The sequence below is a fragment of the Gavialis gangeticus genome, unplaced genomic scaffold (genome assembly GCF_001723915.1).
Source record: "Gavialis gangeticus isolate Ggan-Ray unplaced genomic scaffold, GavGan_comp1, whole genome shotgun sequence".
Lineage (NCBI taxonomy): Eukaryota > Metazoa > Chordata > Crocodylia > Gavialidae > Gavialis > Gavialis gangeticus.
In genome coordinates, this window is record NW_017729033.1 from 79,858,212 (window position 1) to 79,875,198 (window position 16,987).

At 38.0% G+C, this 16,987-nt stretch overlaps 1 protein-coding gene across 8 annotated transcripts in view; it reads left to right on the forward strand.

Annotated features, from left to right (window-relative positions):
* Positions 1 to 16,473, forward strand: part of PCM1 (pericentriolar material 1) — an 82,729-nt gene extending 66,256 nt beyond the window's left edge. For 7 of the 8 annotated variants that reach the window (XM_019525985.1, XM_019525988.1, XM_019525987.1 and 4 more), the window contains 9 exons: positions 562 to 759; positions 2,363 to 2,422; positions 4,133 to 4,271; positions 6,142 to 6,293; positions 11,833 to 11,908; positions 13,166 to 13,419; positions 13,635 to 13,727; positions 13,832 to 13,955; positions 15,970 to 16,473. In XM_019525985.1, the coding sequence (XP_019381530.1) occupies positions 562 to 759; positions 2,363 to 2,422; positions 4,133 to 4,271; positions 6,142 to 6,293; positions 11,833 to 11,908; positions 13,166 to 13,419; positions 13,635 to 13,727; positions 13,832 to 13,955; positions 15,970 to 15,995 (1,122 nt within the window). In that variant the 3' untranslated portion in view covers positions 15,996 to 16,473. The remainder of the gene's footprint in view (positions 1 to 561; positions 760 to 2,362; positions 2,423 to 4,132; positions 4,272 to 6,141; positions 6,294 to 11,832; positions 11,909 to 13,165; positions 13,420 to 13,634; positions 13,728 to 13,831; positions 13,956 to 15,969) is intronic. The other variant, XM_019525986.1, reaches the window with a different exon arrangement.
* Positions 16,474 to 16,987: the final 514 nt, after the last annotated feature.

A 16,987-nucleotide genomic window follows, 5' to 3' on the forward strand; every position in this document is an offset into this window, starting at 1 on the left:
TGACTAGAAATAACGGTCACAAGCTGGCAGAGGGTAGATTTAAGCTAGATATCAGAAGGTGCTACTTCACTGTCAGGGCAGCTAGGATCTGGAACCAACTTCCAAGCGAAGTGGTGCTGGCTCCTACCCTGGGGGTCTTTAAAAGGAGGCTAGATGAACACCTTGCTGGGGTCGTTTGACCCCAGTACTCTTTCCTGCCGTGGCAGGGGGTCAGACTTGACGATCTGCTCAGGTCCCTTCTGACCCTACCAACTATGATAACCATGGTATTGCCTATGCTATGTGGGTTTTTGTACTAGGCTGAAATAAGAAGAGCAATATATATACCATAAGCCATCAAATGGTCATGAGTTGAGTGCTGTCAAAGCTGTGACCAGATAAGAGAATGCTATTGCAGTATGGTGAATTCTGCTTAAGCAGAACATGTCATAAATGGGATACCTGGACAAAATCTGTTTTAATTCTGTTTTTAGTGTGGCAATCCTTTGATTTTAAACATCAGGAAGGTATAATAGCACTTGTTTAGTTTTCATTTCAGAAGAACTCTGTTGCTTTTGACAGGATTCACTAGCAAAATTTGCTGGTAGAAAACTCAAAGATTGTGGAGAAGATCTGCTTGTGGAGATCTCAGAAGTTTTGTTTAATGAATTAGCCTTCTTTAAACTCATGCAAGATTTGGACAACAATAGTATTACTGTGAAACAAAGATGCAAAAGAAAAATAGAAGCAGCTGGAGCGATAAAGTCTTATGCTAAAGAGGTTTGTTGCTGCTTTTGTATTTTCTTAGGGCCTACTTTGTCTGACTTCAGCTAAAATATATTGTTTAACTCTAATCATTTTTTTAAAAAAAAAGATTAATTCCAGAGAAGTTTGTGTTTTTTTGAGACATTACTCTACTTATGACATAACATTAGTAAGTAATGTTACCTAGCTTGTCAGCAATTAAACATGTGGAACACTTCAGAGATGATTAATTATCTTGTTTCTTTTCCCTTATTTCTCTGTGAAGCAGAAGGCAGGACCCATCCTGTTAAGCCACATGAGTAGACTTTACTCAGGTGAATAGTCCTGTGGTAGTCATTAAACTACTTTACTGCTGAATGAGTAAAAATTAATTGTCCATCTTTTACCTTTTCAGTACCAGTACCTCAGTGATGCTAAAGACCTGATAGAAAACTTAATTCTATTGACCCTGAGAAGTCAGAGAAGCCTAACATTTTGTTTTGATGGGGTGCTGGAAATATGATTAACTTCTACAATTTGGAATTTTAAACAAAACTTATTAAAGAGAGTCTAATGTAATACAGGTTAGGTTGCTCAAATATAAATAAAGGTATCCTTGGCATCCTTGAAACCAGTAATGTATCTTAACAATTTTTATTCTCAGCTATGAAAGCATTGGGGTATCAGGGCCATAAATTAAATTAATTGACATTATTAATTTAAGCTTATACAGCCTTAACACAAAAGATTAAGGACCCACTTCTGAAAGTGATAGAAGATTACTATGTAAATTTTTAAAATAGATTTAAAAGTAAGGCCCCTGGCAGACATGAATATAATTGTGTGATTGGGATTTTATGCCCCATCTCAAAAATTGTGTATCCTGCCAAATCAGACATTCATGGGACAACGCATGATTTTTGTGATGGGTCATAAAATTGTTCTGATTCTGATTGCATGCCTACCAGGGTGTGCAGCTGTGGATTAGGGAGCTTCCCAACCTGAATTGTCCATGCTTTTTACAGAACTGTGGGGATCAGACTGGAGACATGGGAAGATTGGAGGGGCATTGGTTCCCTGGGGATTAGGCCAAAAGGAGACTGTATCCCAAACCCCAGGGACTGTCTCCTGCCTGATCCCTGAGATCAGACAGGGCTGCCCTGTGTTTGGAACAAATGCCACCCATTCAGGTTATGGCACAATTCAACACCACCACAACAATATTCCATATTAAATGCAAACTCTCTTTGTGGCTGTTTCACCATTTTATTGTGCCATAAATTGGCTGCATGTGGCATGTTTAATTTTTTATCATGATTTTAACATGATGATTATGCAATAAATGTAACATCTGCAAGGGTCCCAAGAGTCCTGGTCATTAATCTCCTAGTGGTCCACCTCTTGGATATTCATAACACTTGCTTAAAGGCATATGTTTTTCAAAAACTACTGCAAGTCTTGAAAATAGTTGCTTGAGCTGTTGCAGTTTTGAGATTGACTTTTAATGGTGGATGTGGAAGTTAGGAGGATTATAAATGATAACAAAAGCTTATTTTGTTTTGTCCAGTGTTTCAAAGCCATTTAGTTTATTTACGTCTGTAATCAGTTTCAAAATTGAAGGTAATTGGTTTTCTTTTAGGTAAAGAGGGGTCTTGAAGTAGACGCTTGCTCATCTGTGGAAGATGTTGATGAAGACAAAGTAAGTTACACATTTTAGAATTGCCTTTATTCTTTTTAAAAGAACCTCAAAAGTCCTTTTTCACCCTCAACATATATTTACTAATAATGTGATCAAAAGTGATTGGTCATACAAATCTAATATCTCTGAATAAATCTACTTAAATCTGATAAAACTATAGAAAGCAGGCATTCAGAATCTAATTTTTTGTTTAAAATAAGACCACAGTATCTTTTTAGTCTCTGCATAGTAATATTATCTATTACTCCATTTTAGAAAAAGACCATTTTATAAAGTATTGTATATAACCTCTCTTTTTCGGTTATTTCTAAATGCACAGTGCAGTGCAATGCATAAATATCTAAGTTCAGATATCAGAAGTGATATAGCCATATTAGTGCAGGGTCTTGCCTAGGCTAATGCACCCTTCTTCTCCGTAGGGCTAAGTAGCTGGGATGGAGCATTACATTAACAAATTTATATTGCTGCTTGCACCCAAGTTTAATTTGGGTATTTCACCATGGTATTGTATTATCTACCTTTCAGTAAGCAGGCAAAATCCAGACCATATGCTTATTATGTTTCTCAGATAAGAGGTGCGCAACCTTTCAGAGAATGTTTTCCCAAAGGCTGTTCTGTATATCGAGGCTTCACATTCTTCTCATGGAGAATAGCAGATTTTGCCTCACCTTTACTATAGAGGACTTGCATGCTGACCAGTGGTTCTTGCATTGAATCCTGGGGATCAGATGGGGGGACCATTGGGCCAGCGCAGGTGTCTTCCATGGAGCTACGTCCACCAGCATCAAAGCCTTGCTCTTGAGAAATCAACTCCAATGGACAGGCCACTGCATCTGAATTCCCAAGAACTACCTCCCTCACCAGATTCTTTTTTCCCAGCTCTCCATTGGCTAATGCTCAAAGGGCGGCCAAAGGAAATGGTACAAAGACATGTTCAAGGCTGTCCTCAAGCACAGAGGCATTGACACCAATGGCTGAGAGGAGCGAGCTGCTGACCATTCAGCATGGTACCACCTGGTCCACCAAGGTGCGTGCCACTTTGAAGCCGAACGACTTGATACTGAGGTGGAATGGCAGTGGGAGAAGACTACCAACCTGGGGCTGTGAATCCCACTCCACTATGCAACATCATGCCCCCATTGCTGAAGAATGTGTGCATCCAAAATCGGGCTTCTTAGTCCCCTGAGGACCCATCAAGCCTGATGAACATCATCCTTGACTTCCAGAGACCACTGATGACGACAACTATAGGGGACTAGTTTTGTAGTACTGCTGGAGTGGCCCTCTGTTGCTGGTTGGCTCGCCTCCCAAGAATAAAGATCCACAGAGACAGTTCTCGAAAGAGGATGGAAACAATGATTTATCCTTTCGGTGTACTGCTTTTAAAAAAAACTGAATTGGAGACTTGACACCAGAATAATCTGTGGATTATTGGAACTAATAGAAAAGGAAAGAGCTATGGCTCTTTTTTTATAATCTTTCAAAATGTTTGCATGATTGAAAAGATGTTCCAGTAGGTTCTGTTTCTCCTTATGGCTCTTAGTTTGCAGCGCTTAGCACATATTCAGGGGGTTCTGCTGCAGCAGGGCACTTAATTTATTACTGATGAGTTGGGTGTTTGGGGGGGGTGTTAATTCTCAAAACGATGTCCTTGTCTGGAATAAGACAGACATTAAATTAAATAGAACACTATTTTTTGCTTATGGCTAGGACAAGGATGAGACTGAAACAGTCAAGCAAGTGCAAGAGTCAGAAACATACAATGGTAGTGAAGTTCCTCAGAGTATGAAATCTGATGCCTCTGATCAGGAGGAAGACGAAGAAAGTGAAGGTTGCCCAGTATCAATAAGTAAGTGATTTTTTTGGTGTTGATTTTTGCAGTATTGACTTCACACTACTAAGCGTCCAACGTAAAATTTAAATGATATTTGTTTCTTGTGAGCTACAGTTGTATAAGATACATGGGTCTTATCTCTCAAGTCTAATAGTCTGTCTTTTGTATAGTACCATGTTTTCTAGTATGTGTCCAGTGTAGTTTTAAACAATGCAAACAAAATCATTTCTACTTACAATTGTTCCAGTAACTTAAAGCAGTAGTCCATACAAGATCTGATCCACGGTTCATGTAGTCGGTATTCTTTGTCTAAAAAGGTGAGATTTAGAGGAGGAAGCATCACAATAAGCTGAATGTAGTGAGTTCCATTTCCCAGCCCCCTGTTAAAGTTTTCATCCTGACTTTTGTACTTAGATTTTCTTAAACCAGTGGTTCTCAACCTGTTTAGCCTCAAGGCATCCCTCCATAACTTACGTGAACTGAACAGCAACCTGGTTCCAAAAACTAATTCATTTATTACGTTGCTTACCTCCTTGCTGAGGGGCTGGCAATGGGGGCCAGGCAGGGGAGGAAACCTGAGCCTGCATATACCCCCTCACACCTGCTTATCTTCTCACACCTTATGGTGCCTGTCAAAAGATCTTGCGGCACCCCTCATTGAGAATCAGTCTTAAACACTTAAGCCTGTGGTTTTATATCACTTGGTATTTCCTTACCATTTATAATGGCAACTTTTCCTGTTGGACATTTTATGGGTAATTTTTTTTGTACCTTACCAAGTTCTTGGTCTCAGCAACATCTTCTAGGTATGAATGCCACACTTTTAATGATGCATTGTTTAGAAAAGTATTTCCTTTTAATTTAAAGGACTGTCTTCATGTTGGGCCTTCTCTAACATTTCATAACTTTATGAACTTTGATGCCCCTTTCTTCATCTCCTTACTGTAGTTATTCTGTTCTCTTATAGGTTTTTCCATAGCTCTAATAATTTACACTGTCCTTCTCCAATACTGGTTCTGCAGTAAAGCTTTAATCACTTAGCTGATGCTTTTTTGTGATATTCAGTCTAAGCAATCTGTCCTTTTCTTCCATTGTTTATCCATCCTAAAAATCTCTGCTTCTCTGCTGTTTGTACTTGACATTTGGACTTGTGGTGCAGATGCATGACAATTACTACAGAATAATTTATCCATAGTAATTTACTCATTTTATTTTGTAGCACACATATAACCAATTCTCTCAACCTTACTTGTTCCAATAGGCACAAATATAGTTCCTTGCCGTACCAGAGGATGAGGGAACAAATTAGCATTGAGCAAATTCTACCCCAGGATAAAATTGACTGGGGAGCAGACACAAAACCAGGAGATCATTTTAACTTAGCATTGGTGTTTAGTTACTCCTCAGTTGAACAGGTAATTTTGTCCTGGAGTTGAGTAACTAGCAGCCATGTAACACTGAATGGTATGTCCACCCCACTTATACTACAAAGTAAAGTCAATTTACCATATAATACATGTCATGTGTCTTCAGCCTTAAACATAGACTGTTACACATGCCCTGAGGTGAAAACTTAATAGGTTTTCTGTACATCCATAAATCTCTGAAAGCTAATGTTTCCACTATTTTCATTCCAGGAGAATATATGACACAAGTGCATGTTGTTATGCATATATTATTGCTCTATAATTTTTCATGTTAGACTGAGTCTCTAGATATTTTATATTGTCTTGCAGTCATTTTCTATACCAGAATGGAAGGAGAATTTTCTTGTAACTAAGAGCCATTTTTTTTTAAATGCTGTGAAGTGGTTTTTAAAGAAAATCCAGTAATTTTACATTGGGGACTAAAACTGGTCTAAAATGACTACATTGATTTACTTCAGGCTTGTCTAAAGCAGAAACCCAAGCTCTAACTAATTATGGAAGTGGGGAAGATGAGAATGAAGATGAAGAAATAGAAGAATTTGAAGAGGGACCTGTGGATGTCCAGACTTCACTACAGGCCAGCAGTGAAACTATGACTGAAAACAAACAGGTATTATCAGAATTCTCTAAGCCAGACAATTGTTGCTCATCAGGTGTTTGCATGAAAATAACTTACATATTTTATCCTTCCTTCTGTTACATTTCTTATTTTAGTTGTTTTAAGGAAATGGTCTACATGGATATCACTTTTCAGTCTTCCTTTTGTTCTTTGTTTAATTTTGCTTTTATATAAGCAATGTCTCTTGTCTCTTAAGATCTGGGTTATTCCTCACCTGAGATCCTGTAATAGTACAGCATATTCTGACAGCTACTTAAACAGGAGTTAAATTTTATTTTTTAAAAATACAATTTGGCACTAGACATAACTTCTGACTACACAGGTGTTACTCTGCTGACACTCTCTGTTTTGAGAGAAGCAGAAAACTTGGGATAAGGCAACTGGATTACAAGTGGAATATTTTCACAGAAGTCTGCATACCTCTTAACTTTTAAATTTCAGTTTATTCTAGTGTTCATCATGTAGGCCAATGCTGTCCAATCTCTTTCTTCTCCACAAGCCAAAGTAGCATGGGGTGGGTCTGCGGGTACAATCCAACATGTGCTGAAATGGGTCCTGGTACTGTGCACATGGTTGTCAGGGCTGCAGCCCTATTCAGGAGTGGACCTGCCACCCCATCGCCAGTCCCATACTCTTTGGGTTCAAGCCCTTCTGCCTACCCCAAGCTCCACACACTCGGGATTGGGCCTATCACCCCAGCTGTCTGCGCTCTGGATTGGACCAAGCCACCCTGGATGTTCCAGGTCATGCCTCACAGCTTGTCCCCACCTGTGTGCACTGTGCACACTGTATCTGGCCCTTCCACCCCAGCTCTGTGCATGCCTTATGCAGCCCTGTCACTCATCTCTGTGTGTGCATGCAGGATCTCACACGCTGGGCTGTCCTCTGGTCCATGGGGCTTTGAAATTTGGCAGCAGAGTGGTGGCGGTGTTAATTGCCACTTGTCCTCTTCACCAAATTCTGGACTTTTGAGGAAGTGCACCGGCTAGATTGCATGGCTCCAGACTTGACCTTCAGTCTATGGACTGAGCACCCATGTTACAGGATTTTAAGACTAGAAGTGACCCTTATAACAAGGTAATCTGGCTGCCTGTGTAATACAGATATATGAATTTTGGGCATTGGTTGCTGTACTTAGCATTCAATTCTGTGAATGAACTAAAACCAAGCCACATCTTTTAGAAACATCTAATCTTGAGTTAGATGTCAAGTGAATAGACCATTTTCTCTTGGTAATATTTCAATAGTTAATTGCCCCTTCTTAAAATCTGGTTGTCATTTTAAACTTTAATTGGCTTAACGTGCATTTTCCATATCAGATGCTTAGTAGGGGTGTCTTTTTACAAGTCTTTACTTGTACAACTGTTTTAAAATGACAGTGGGATACAGTAGTTAAGTGTTAATTGCATGACTTAACATCAATCTTTTTGCTTAGAATCTCCAACCATAAAAGAGACACTACTTCATAGGGGTTTTTTTTAAAGTCAAGTGTTGCATTCATCTGGCCTGATCTTAGTAGCACAGGGCCCAAGCCTATACATGTTTTTGGATGACCTTGAGGATGTCTTTTAGAAAGGCATGAAAACTAGAAACTCTATTTTGTCAAAGGCAGTAGTAGAGCAGAATTTAGAAAGCAGGTTCGTAAAGTCTTCCTTTGATAAGTGACATGCCATTAGCCAATGGTTGTGCAATGTTATCTGAATCCTAATTTTTTTCTTCAAGTTCCAAAATCATTCCTACTCAGTTTTTGTAAAGAGATACTTCTTCACTTCCTCTTTATTAATTCCTTCCTTTGAGTGCTCCCCAAAAGATTAGGGACAGTTTCTCTATGAGTCAGCACAAGATGCTTTGACCCAATCATTGACAGATTCAAAAGCCAAAGGGCTTAAACCTCGTCTCACATGGCTTTTGTCATAGCAGATGCCTTGTTCAGCACAGGTAGTGTGCACATACGTGTCCAACAGTGCTCAAGCTCCAGTTCCTTCTCATACTGCAGCTTAAAATAAGATATGAAGTGTGGTTTACATCTGCTTGAGTCATCTGGAAGTCATATCTAACCTGGAGGGAGAGAATCCAGCAAGTATGAGTCAAGGAAGCCACCTGTTTTTTATCTTTGACACATTTGAGTATCCCTATTTTATTGCTAGTTAAAATATGCCTTGTTTGTGCATTTCTACTATTTTTCTACCTGGTCTGTAGTGAGGTTCCTTCAACCTCATGAACTATTAAGAACCTAAAATGCACTGGAAGTGTTACCTTGTGTGTTTCCTTCAAAAAGAGTTCTTTAACTTAGTGAGACCAAACGTGGCTCCAGTTGCATCTTTTTTTTCTTTCTTGGACTTCAGTTGTGTATAGAAAATTTTATGATCAGTGCTGTACTTGATACTTCTATAGATTCTGACATTCAGTAGTGATACTTTTATTGATAAATTGATTAGCCAGTTGTTTGATTCGACTGTCTGGTGAAATTCTTGTAACCTTTTGTGCTTGTCTTTGTGAGGAAATGGTTCTGTTTGTTATCAGATTGTATATATCATGGTACAGGTCTTAACCTTTCCTCACTTTTTTGTCCTACCATGTGATCCAGTATTTCTGCAATTATAGCTTTCATTATCAGACTGAATTCTTATTCATATGACCCAGTCAGAACTCTGCTTGCAGTACTGTTCAGCTGTTTAATAAAATCTGTCCTTCTCCATTTTCTGCTGCTTCTCATGGTTTGTAACAGCAGACTGGAGTTGACTTGTTGAAAGTTAAGAAAAAAAATATGTAAAACGGTAAGAAGCATCAGATACAGAATGCAATATATGATAACTGGTGAAAGACAGTAGTTGTGCTAGTCATGAAGAAGGGAGATGTTGGCTGATAAATAAACTTACTGTCAGACCAGGAAAAATCCCAATGAAAATAATTGTCAGCAGTTTAAGACAAGTCCTAGAAGTAGTAGTTAGTAGGGGTGTGTGAAGTGGGCAGTATCTGATTCTGATTTGGCCTGATTCGGGGGACAGTAATTGCTGTCCCAATTCAATTCAGCCAAATGGGAATCTGAAGATTCGATTTGATTCAGAGAATCAGCAATTTGGCCATAGATACAGCTTTATATGGGTGTTTTTTGTTTGGTTTTTTTGGGGTTTTTTTATGTACCTCGAGGTACCAGGTGCGGCTCGTGAACGCTGAGATGGTGGGGCAGATGGAGCATCCCATGGGAGCGCAGGGGAGTCCCCTGCACACTCAGCAGTAAACCCAGAAGTGGACCGACAGTACTTCAGGCCCACCAGGAAGCATGTGGGGAACCCCCATATCCCACCAGCTCAGTGATCGGCCATGGGGGTGGGGAACCTTGGGTGCCCCCCCAAGACTCAGGAGGCACAAGCTGGGGGGGTGGAGGGGTCTCCCGTGCACTCTGCGGTGGACCCAGAAGTGGACCGGAAGTACTTCTGGCCCACTTCTGGGTCTGCTGCTGAGCACACAGGGGACTCCTCCCACCCCCCCAAGCTTCTGTGGGATGCTCCATTTGCCCCACTATCTTGGCATTCACAAGCCACGCCTGGTACCTCAAGGTACGTAGAAAAAACATAAAGCTGTGTCTATGGCCGAATTGTTGAATCTCTCCAAATTGAATCAGAGGCTTCCGATTTTCATTTGGGGAGAGTAATGGGTCTCCTGATTCAGTTCGAAGATTCAGCTGCCGAATCTCCTCCAAATCAAATCAGTGACCAAAGCTTTGCACAGCCCTAGTTGTTATCAAGGAACCATGTTTCAGACTAGTAATGTAGAGTTATACTCATCAGGTATTCATGCTGTGACTGGGTGCATGTGGAGATTCAGAAGAGTAAGAATAGGGATTAAAGGAGTTTATCATAGTGTTTGAAGTGGACATGATAACTTAGCTGGTGAGTTAGTTTGAGGTGAAATTTTGCAGCTGACATGCATTTGAATTAACAGTGCATTTACTACCTCAAACTGCAGTAGTCAGCTTGGATTTATAGCCTTTCTGTCTCAGCACTTCATTATATTTAGGAAAATGGAGCTTTTAGCAAGGACAGTTTTAGAACAAATAGTCTGATTAGTGCTGATAATTCTAGTGAGAATGAGGTTTAAAGAGCTGTAATATTCAGCATGTGTGGCTGAATTATAACTGGCAAAAATATGGACTGATGAACATTATGCTTGATTTGAGAAATTTTGCACTAATGGTATTACTCTATGGAATGGAAGCATCTGTGTTAAGTGAAAGAGACACAGTGAGCTGGTAGACATCTTTGAAAGATGGCAAGTATAAAGTGTCATGATTTTAAGACAAATTAATTTGTAGTAGTATCAGTGTGTAAAATCAAGGTACAGGACTGGATACAATTTTAAAAAGTAACAATAGTGCAGAAGGCAAATGGAAAACCGGAGAAAATTAAGCAAACAAAACAAAGGTCAGTCTCATCTAGAATCTGGATATTGTTCACAAAGGGAAAACTAGGTTTGGCTTAATGGAGGGACGGGTGATAGACTGAAATGAATGGCAATATTGTAATAGTCCCCATTTTTGGAAAGGTAATAAAAGAAGAGAAACGAATGACCTGCAATAAAAACTTACTTTTGTTACTTTCAGAAAATTGATTTTTCCTCAGTTGCCAGAAAAATGTGTAAGGCTATATGGGTGGCCTCCCTCCCCCCTGTAAATACAGATAATTCTTCAACTTCTGCAAATCCTGTAAGACAAACTGAGAAGTCTACACTTACGTTGGACTCATTGACACTATTGTTTAGCAGAAGAGCTTTGATGAAATCCGTACTCTACTCCCTTTTCTAAAGAAACAACTACTACTCCCAACTTTTCTGTGATAGTGTATTGATAGTATGATGTGATGGACAGGAATATTGAGACTATTATCAAAGGCTTTTGCAAGTACAGCCAACACGTTAACTAGTTCTTTCTTTGTTCTTATTTGTGCCATAAATGTACTAATGTAAATTTTAGATTTCCTTCAGCAGAGGTAGATTGGTATATATTCTCAGGTTCCAGAATATGCCTCATTCTAAACCAATTGAAGTACACTGTAAAATTGTGGAATTCCTCCAGAATTATAGCTGATTTTCATATGATTTGAAATGTTTATTAGCTGTCGAGTAATTTCAGTTTTAAGCTTAAAAACTCTGGAATGTAATGTATTTGGTTGTAGGAACTTGTTCTGTAATTACCAATGAGTAAAGGTTTTTTTTAACCCCTGACCCAAAAGACTTAAAGTATATTCAGTTTGCTAAAATGCCTGAGAACAGCAAAAATCCAAAATGACAAAATGTACTGAATGCTATAAACCTTAACAGCTTAACAGTGAGATCTTTAATATTCTGGAAGAGAGGCTAATGAGTAGACACTGGAACTTACTGGCTAAATTGTGTAGTAGTACAGACAAAGTTTTACTGACCATGCTGTGGGGGGAGCAGGGAAGCTTGGCTGTTTGAACAGAAGACTAAATAAGCTATTTTTAAACTCTGATTTAATAGAATGTTAACTTTTTCCCTCTACCTGCTATAGATTCCTAAATGTGAATCTGATAAGACTCAGGACCATGAAATGCTGTCATCTGAGCAGGAATCTGTTAGTGCTAAAGGTAAGACCCGAGTAGACAGAAATGTAGATTTTCATAGAAAATCTTAGGTTATAAAAGGCTTAATATCAAACCAAGAGGTCTACTGGAGAAGCAATGGGAAAACATAGGAGCTTTCCATTAAGCTTAGTTCTCTTGTAATTGCTTTAAAAATAAATGGTCCTTTAGTCTCTGATCACATATTGCCAGAGAGGCAATTCTAAGAGGGGCCATAGCTCTTTCATCTTAAAGAAGTGATTCTCAGTCTTCTGCTCATAAAACCCCATTTCTGGTTCAAGTGGAGTACTGTAATTGAATTTGTCATTACGTGCTGCAGTTCCTTGTATGAGAACCACGTCTAGTCATCTCCTGCATTTAGACTCTCCTTTGCATTACAGATGCAGTATTTTATGTTTAGTTTTCACATGTACTTTTCCCATAGATTGACTGTGTTTATGTGGGAAACTGTATTTCAGCAGCCAATTAAAATATTAATCAAACGTGTGTTGTATTATTGTGATATGAAAAGCAAAAATTCAACAAACTATAAAAGTCACAGGCTCTCACTATGAATCAGTGACAAATTGAACACACAACAAACAGCCTTAAATGAAAAGGTTGGGGTCTAATTCAACAATTTATGACAAGTGGTTTCTTTTAAATAGCACTAAATTTGTTTGATACTGCACAATTAAATTTGTAATTTTGTATTTGCATAGCTTATAAGGTAGTAATTTCTCACTAAAAGTTGTGAAATAAGCTTCTAGAGTATGCCCAGGGGAAAAAACCTAAAATTTTGGGTAAGATTTCTGTCTATTGACAGTTGTGGCTTTATAGGATCCTTCTCATGTACTTTTAAAATAAATAGTATTTTAGGCTCTTCTAAAACATTTTGAACTGTAAACAACATTGGCAAAAAAATCCAAAATATTGCCTAGCTCACTTGTGCTGTTGAAGAAATTTAACTTTACAAAATCACTGTAAACTTCAGAAAGATGAATGCTTCATCTTTATACCTTCATGTATTGGCGTTATTAACAAGGTTTATGTTACCTTGCAAAAGCTGCTGGAATGTCAAAAATAAACTACAAAACAGTTGCACACTCAAACTTATACCAGTTGAAATGCTGTTGCTGTTCTTGCTCCAGTTCTGTTGGATAAGATGGGTAATCTCTCCTGCTAATTTGCTTATTTGGCATTTCATTCTTTCAGCTGCATTAGATTTTCAAAACCTGTTTTGTATTTCTGTCCATATCTATTTTGGATTTCTTTTTATTTTAGATGAACAAGGTGTGTCGTCTGTCTTGCCTCACTCTCTCAGTACCTCGGAGAATAAGCAACAGTTAACTGTCAGTGCTCCAGAAACCCTTACTACTACAAACATGACAACAGAGGAGCCAACCCCTTCGTTACCAGTAAATGAAATTCAGACATCAGAAATAGTGTGTATAGAAGCCAAATCCTCCACAGGGAGTCCTGGAAGTTCCACGGCTGGCAGCCCTGATACAGAGTCTCCCGTGTTAGTGAATGAATATGTATGTATAACTTTAGTTAATGTATTGTTTGTTTTGAATGTCACTCTTTTCAGTTTAAGATTTGGCTTCTTTTCCTGACTTAATTTTTTAAGTCAATTGCATGCTCAAACACTGCCCTTTCTACTTTCAAATAAAATATATCTATATATCTGTTCTTGGAATGAGAAAGTGATCCTGCAGTGTTTTGTCTGTAATTGTCATAATTCTGTCAACAGGAAGGTGGTTCTGGAAATGTAAGTCAAAAGTCTGATGAGGATGACTTTGTGAAGGTGGAAGACTTGCCTCTTAAACTTACAATGTATTCAGAGGTATTTTGCTTGCATTTTATGCAGTTACAATTGACCATCAAAAAAACTTTTTTATAAAAGGAGGGAAGTACCTAAGAGACTGAATTATTTTTATCCTTTCCAAGGCAGATCTAATGAAGAAAATGGCAGCAGAGGCCCAGACAAATAATTTGTCTGATGAAATACTGAGTAGTGATGGAGCTCAAGGAGAAGAGTTAGTAGGAGATTCTGAAATCCTAAAAGAACCTGGTAAGAAAGTAAACTTCATTTACTAAGTTATGATTATCTTACTGGGAAAGTTAAACTTAAGCATTTCAGGATTTATTGCTGAGTAAAGCGAGAAATCAGTCTTCTAAGTCCTACTGTGTCACTTTTCATTACCAAAACTAAACAGTTCTTTGATGTGAAGGGTTTGTGTTTTCTGCTGTTCTAATTTTATTTTTGCAGGATGGGTGCCTGTACATGTGTATTGAGGCTGCTGAGATGTGCTGGAATTACAGCAGGCTCTGTGTCATGTGCATCAGTGTGTCCGTGCTGAAAAATGGTGGTGGGGGCACTTTTTAACTAAAGCTTGTTTAATGAACTTTATTTAAAGCCCTCCCACTGCCATTTTTCAGCACAGGGATGCTGATGCATGCAATTCTCCAGGCACTTTAATTAGAGCAGTTCCAAGAGCTGCTTTAATTAATGCACTTCCTCCACATCTCCCAGAGCACATGTATAAACACCCCATATTTCCACTGTGACTAAAGGAATAATCCTTTTCTTGTTGAAATCTGTAGGTAATTTGAAAATATTAAATACGTTTCAAAGTGACTGTAAGCTGAATTCATAGGTACCAAATCAGATCTATGAAGTAAGGCTCAATCTGAATGGACTGCTATAGTATGGATGTTAGAGATGAAGTAGTCAATATTTCACAATGTTTTACATAGGAGAAGAGAGGTAAGGGTACAGAACAGGTGAAAGAAAAGAGATGCCCATGTGTAGCAGTTTTGATTTAAAAAAGAAAAATTCTGTCGTCTTAAGTCTGATGTAAGCAGACATCTCCCAGTATTCTTAGCTATGTTGTGTTGATTTCTAGGTGAACAGGAAATGAAGCTTGTGACTTTCATTCAACAAATAACTCAAAGGCAAAAATCACAAAAATTAATTTAATATTTTAATGCCTGGGTGCAACTTGCTGCTTATATTTTTTATTTGTGTAACTTACACATCAGATATTTTTCTGGTAGAACTTGGAATATAACTAATAAATAGTTTAAAGTAATAATGTACAATTATTTATAAATAATAATAATAAGTTGCTGTTCTAACCATGACATAGTTACATATCACTTATATCATTTATATTCACGGAAAAGGTTCAGATTCTCAAAATTTATTTTGAAATATGTTTGGCTTATGATTTTTAACTTTAAAGCATGGCTTTAAGCAGAAATATTTAAAGTCCTGAGCTAATATCTTTAGTCTTAGCATAACTCTGAGTGAGAGGTGTAACCTGGTAGCTGGCAGAACTCGCTGCGTGAAAAATTTAACATTTCAGCAATTATAGAAACATACGTATCAGATGGGTAAATGCCATGTCACTTAAATTATCCTTTAATACATGAGTCTTAATAAGTTGTGGTACTATTAATAATCTACTCAAAAGTTAAACTGATGCAATAATGTGCCTGCTATTATAGTTGTGTTGGTAGAGATGCAGAATATGACAAAGTAGTGGTTCGTCTGATATTATAGCTGTAATATCTTTTTGAAACTAACGCGTGCTTCTCTGTAGACAGCTAGAGCTGCAGCAGGGATTTTGCTATGATTCCCATTACAACCACCTCAGTAATATCAGCAGAACTTTGGCAACAAAATTCAGAGCGGGCTCACAGCACAGTCAGCTTAGTGAAACAGCAGATGTTTTGTATTGATATATATTACCCATCTACAACTACTGCTCCGATTAGCATTTTGATCACTTCCCCTTTTTGGTTACATAAGTTGTTCAACACAACACTTGAATTAAGAGTGCCCTATTTTGATTTTGTGTAAGTTGGTAATGGAACTATAGCGCCCACATCTCTTCCATGTGGTTGCATTTATTTAGATAATTCAATCCAAGCTCAAAGTGTGTGTAACTGTTTTGGGGAAGAATTTATTTAGACAAATGTTCTCCAAAATATTTCTAAACAGGTAAGAGGTATGTATGTAAAGAGCTATATTTGATCTTTAATGGTTGCTAGATATTAACCAGTACAACTTTATTTTGCAGAAACTGTTGGAGCTCCAAATGCATGAAAAAATAACCTCAAGATTCCCCTCTACATACACAAATCCATATAGAATATTGGCATTACATTCGCTGAATGTGTATAAAATGTAAATTAGTTTTTGATGCACAGCCTTTTAGACTAGGTATGCTAACTTCTGCCCATGGCAGGTTAACCAGCTAAAACTGAATCCTTCTCTATTCAGTCTTGCTGCACTGTTCCTTTTTCTGTCTTAATCTTTTTTATTTTTTCATTGTGATTTGTTTAGTAATTTTGAAATTGTTTAAAACTGTAGTTTTAAATAAAGTTTGGACTTGTCTGTAAATCCTGTTGTTTGAGCCAGTATGTTACAGCTTGAAGCAACCCTGACCATACAGTTTGACATTTGAGTCACCTGAACAAAGAAATGCTTTTTATTCAAGAAAAGGTGCCTTTGTGTTGCTTTTTTTTAAGGGGTACCCATTCAAGATTCATGTTCAAAAAAGCATTGTCAATATTTTTGAGCCTAAAAAGATCAGTTATCCTACTCATCTATGTAGAATAGATTAAAAAGTCACAAAGCTTAATAGGAGCTCAGGGGCCATAACCCAACCCCCTGCTGGCCATATGTGGCCCTCAGGCTGCCAGTTGAATAGCCCTGGTTTAGCTCTTCCACAACAGGGGAGAGATTAAGAAACAAGTAAGTGTAACAGTAAAATTGGAAGTGCATGGGAAGACAGAAAGCAGACACCATATTATAACTGCTTCTAGTACTTTTGGATGCTGATTAGATTGAGTTGTATCTTTTATTTGATCAACATTAGATTTCACTTCCTGGTATAAGAGCAATATGTCAAAAGTTGCAGCCAACTAGATGAACTTTAAAGCACCTGGTAATAAATGGCTTTAAAGGCTTTAAGTGGGACGTCTGTAAGCTGTTTACAGGTTGCAATTTATCTTTACCCCTAAACCCCTCCTACAGTACATCTGATACAAAGGAATAATTTCAAGTACACCCAAGTATAGATACAGCCTAGCAAG